This window comes from Aphelocoma coerulescens, chromosome 4A, assembly GCF_041296385.1.
Source record: "Aphelocoma coerulescens isolate FSJ_1873_10779 chromosome 4A, UR_Acoe_1.0, whole genome shotgun sequence".
Classification (NCBI taxonomy): Eukaryota; Metazoa; Chordata; class Aves; order Passeriformes; family Corvidae; genus Aphelocoma; species Aphelocoma coerulescens.
This window is the reverse complement of record NC_091018.1, coordinates 13980509-13984314: the sequence shown is the minus strand read 5'-3', so window position 1 is coordinate 13984314 and position 3806 is coordinate 13980509. Positions and strand designations below refer to the sequence as shown.

Genomic DNA, 3806 nt, shown 5'->3' with positions numbered 1-3806 from the left:
AGCAGCAGGGGCAAGTTGCAAGACTGCCGCAAGGAAGAGTTACAATCTGGTGAAGAAGAAGCTAAACAAGATGGTGCGTTTGGCGCGGCTGCGGGAGGAAGAGATGCTCCGTGACTCCGCTTCGGCCCCGGAGCGGCCCGTGCTGGCGCGGGGCGCGCGGGGCTCGGCCGCGGGGCGCGCGGGGCAAAAACGGACACCCGGGCAACAGACACACGGACACGCGGACCAACGCTCCCAGCGCTTCAGCGGCAGCGGCGGCAGCAGCAGCAGCGGCAGCAGCGGCAGCAGCAGAAGAGCAACACGAAAGCAGCGGTTCTCCAGACCCTCTGCGTTCCTTCTCCTGTTCCTCCTCTCCTTCTCCCAGTGTCCCGCATCCCCTGTCCCGCTCTCCCTTCACTGCTCCACCCCCTCCGCCCCTTCCGCGGCCTCCCTCTCCCCATGCCAGGCCGGGCCATGCGCCCGGCCCTCCCGCGGCGCCGGGCGGGGCTGCGCCCTCCCCGCCCCCGGGCGTCCCGCCGCGGTCTCGCCTCCGCCCGGCTCTTGGCGTACTGGCGGTGGCGCTGCTGGGCGGGCATCAGTGCCTGCCTCTTGGGCAGCACTGTCAGCCTCTGGCTCCGGCTGGCCCGACTCCGGCCCCGGCCCCGGCCCCGGCCCCGGCCCCGGCCCCGGCCCCGGCCCCGGCCCCGGCCCCGGCCCCGGCCCCGGCTCCTCCCGGGACCCGCCGAGGACACAGACGGCGCGGCCGCTCCCGCCGCGTCCGCCGCGTCTTCCCCGGTCCGAGCTCTTCCGCTCGGCAGCGCGGCCCCCGCCCCCGAGCCGCCGGTGTCCCCTTCGAAAGAGGCAGCATCTGGGGATACCCGGCCCGGGGCGGTTGAGGAGCGCCCGGCGGCCGTTTCTGGAGCCGGGCCGAGCGCTGACAGTCGCGTCTCGCCGGCAGGGAATGCGCAGCAGGGCCTGAGGGAGCGCTACGTGGTGGGTTCGCTGCTGGGGCGCGGCGGCTTCGGCAGCGTCTTCGCGGCGACGCGGCTCTCGGACGGCGCCCCGGTGAGTGGCGGGGCCGGCGGCGGGCGCAGGAGGAGGGGGGCGGAGGAGGGCGCAGGAGAAGGAGGATGGGGCTCGGCAGGGCGGGCGGCGAGCTCAGCCCGCTGCTCCCCTTGGCTTGCAGGTGGCCATCAAACGGGTGCCACGGAACCGCATCCGTCATTGGGGCGAGCTGGTGAGTGAGCGGCGGTGGGGGCATGGGGGTGGTGGGCAGCGGGAGAAGCCGGGGCGTGACGGGCGGGGATAAGCCGAGGCCCGGGAGGGTGGAAGGCGCCAGGACGCCTCGGGGGAGAGGGGGCGTGGGGGCAGCGGAGGGCGCAGAGCATCCCGGGCTGGGCGAGGGCTTCCCGAGCCCTGGCACGGCATCAGCCCCACTGACGGCATCGTGCTCCTCCCGCAGCCCAACGGCACCAGCGCACCACTCGAGGTCGTGCTGCTGGACAAGGTGTCCACCGGCTTCCCTGGTGTGGTGCAGCTCCTCGAGTGGCTCGCGCTCCCCAACAACGTGGTGCTGGTGATGGAGCGGCCGGAGCACTCTCAGGACCTGCGTCATTTCATTCGAGCGCGGGGCTTCCTGTCAGAGGAGGTGGCACGGAAGCTGTTCCGCCAGGTCCTGGAGGCCGTGCGGCACTGCACCAGCTGCGGGGTCCTTCACAGGGACGTGAAACCAGAGAACATCCTGGTTGACCTGGCCACCGGCCAGGCCAAATTGATTGACTTTGGCTGCGGCACCTACCTGCAAGACACAGCCTACACCCGCTTTGCAGGTGAGTCCTCGCCGGGGTAGGCTCCCGGTGCCGGCATCTCGCGGCCCAACCTGGCTGTGGCAGCGGGGATTCTCCCTTTTGATGCCAGTCATGGGACCGAGTTTTCAGCCCAGTTGCTTTTGAGTGCGGGTGGCCGGGGGGCCATCTTCCAGCCCTGCTGGCAGCCTTCGCCAGCCACTCTGCCCAGGACTGGCGCTGGGGCTGGGGCAGCCAGCGTGACAAAAACACAGCCGTGGGTGGGGGTAGCAGAGGGCGGGGGCCAGAAGCTGTGCACCCGCCGGTTTGGTGTGCAGGCAAGAAACGGCTCGGACTGCTCAGCTCGCCTTGTTTGCCTTGGCTTCAGAATGTTTTTTTGGGGCAATGCAGGCAGGGAGGGTGAAGGCATGGTTTTTCCCCCCCCCCGGCACTGAGCGGGTTTTCCCTTTGCGTGGAATGCTCGGGCCTTGCCAGGGCTTCCGCTGCCCTCTTGTGACACCGGTGGCTTCTTTTACAACCCACAGTTTGTCCACAAGTCACAGGCGCTGGCGAGAGGGCAGCGGGTCATGCCGCGTGCCACTGGTGCGGCCCCCGCGTGCCCAGGGATGCTGGGGCGAGGCTCCGGGAGCAGGCAGCATCCCGCAAATGAACTGCCTCTCTATTCCGTAGGAACACCAGCGTACAGCCCCCCAGAATGGACCCATTTTGGCTGGTACTACGGCGAGGCAGCTACCGTCTGGTCCCTGGGCATCGTGCTGCACCAGATGGTCTGCGGGCGGCACCCGTTCCCGAAGGGCCGGAACATCAGCTGGGGCCAGCTGTCGCTCCCAGAACGGCTCTCTCAAGGTGGATGCTCATCTCTGCGGCACGGGGGGGAATAGCAGTACTGGGAGACAGCAGCGGGCTCATGAGCATCCCGCTCTGGCAGCTGCCGAGGAGGTGGCACATGCCCCGCTCTCCTGCTCTCCTCCAAAACAAAGAATGGATGGGAAAGTTCGGGCACAGCTCGGAGCCCCCATGGCATGGCCTGGGCATGGCAATAGTGGGGCAAAGCGGACAGGAGCCTTCTGCAACTGACCGGCGCTTTCTGGTTTCTCCCCGCAGAGTGCAAGGAATTGATCAGAGGGTGTCTGTCCCTGCACTCCTTGGACAGGCCCTCATTAGAAGACCTGTCGTGTGATCCTTGGCTGCAGGATATTCAGCGTCCATAGAAGAAGGGAGAGAGCCACAGGCACACTTTGATCCAGGGAGCCGGTAAGTTACAGCTCCACAGGTGCCTTGGCCAGAAGAAGCCAAGAAACGCAGGCTTTTTTGCCCTGCCTGTATGGCTGCGCAGGGGTCGTCAGATGGGGACACGCAGCCCTTGTGCTGGCGCTGAGCTGCTCTTCCCAGCACTGGTGGCCGCCGTGCAAGCTGCTTTTGCTTGTCCTGCTTCACTGACAGCCGGGGCCCTGGGCGGGGCACTGACAGCCTGCTCTCAGCCGCAGGGAAGAAGGAGCCCCTGGAGAAGCTGTACTCCTGCTGCTGCTGGAGACGTGGAGGACGATGTCAAGGACGGCAAGCTCTTCCTCGACCTGGCCACCGGCAAGCTGAAGATGATGGGCTTTGATTCTGGCACCTTCTTCAAAGCCAGGCTCCACAGCGAATTTACAGATGAGTCCACACGCAGGGGGATGCTCCCAGATTTGGGCATTGCACGGCCTGGCCAGGAAGCAAAGGTTCCCCCCTTTGCTGGGGCGGATGCAACTAATTCTTCAGCCGGCTGCCAAGCTGCTTTTCGGCAGGGCGGGCGGGATGGGCTGGGGTGCTTAGGAAATGGGAGCCGGCCCCTGGCCCTGCCAACAGCCCCCACCACCCACTGTTCCCCGGGCTGGGGCTGGGGCTGGGGCAGCCAGCCCGACACAAACAAGCCCCCATGGCAGGAGCAGAGGTGGCACTCCAGGAGCTGTGCACGGGCTGCTTTGTTTTGCAGGAAAGGAGGGGCTTGGGCTGCTCCACTCCGCTTGTTTGCTTTGGGCTCGC

At 67.3% G+C, this 3806-nt stretch overlaps 1 protein-coding gene across 1 annotated transcript; it reads left to right on the top strand.

Annotated features, from left to right (window-relative positions):
* Positions 1-438: 438 nt before the first annotated feature.
* On the top strand, positions 439-3032 carry LOC138110217 (serine/threonine-protein kinase pim-1-like). Its single transcript, XM_069014922.1, has 5 exons — positions 439-1044; positions 1166-1216; positions 1442-1808; positions 2454-2630; positions 2889-3032. The coding sequence occupies exons 1-5, from the start codon at positions 439-441 to the stop codon at positions 2993-2995; spliced, it is 1308 nt and encodes a 435-aa protein (XP_068871023.1). The 3' UTR covers positions 2996-3032.
* The last annotated feature ends 774 nt before the right edge of the window (positions 3033-3806 follow it).

What these genes read in the sequence shown, in the direction of transcription:
- LOC138110217 (XM_069014922.1), top strand. Translation starts at nt 439, where the DNA reads ATGCCAGGCCGGGCCATGCGCCCGGCCCTCCCGCGGCGCCGGGCGGGG. An exon ending in TCCGTCATTGGGGCGAGCTG is followed by an intron (nt 1,217 to 1,441) that starts GTGAGTGAGCGG and finishes CTCCTCCCGCAG; the next exon opens with CCCAACGGCACCAGCGCACC. An exon ending in AGCCTACACCCGCTTTGCAG is followed by an intron (nt 1,809 to 2,453) that starts GTGAGTCCTCGC and finishes TCTATTCCGTAG; the next exon opens with GAACACCAGCGTACAGCCCC.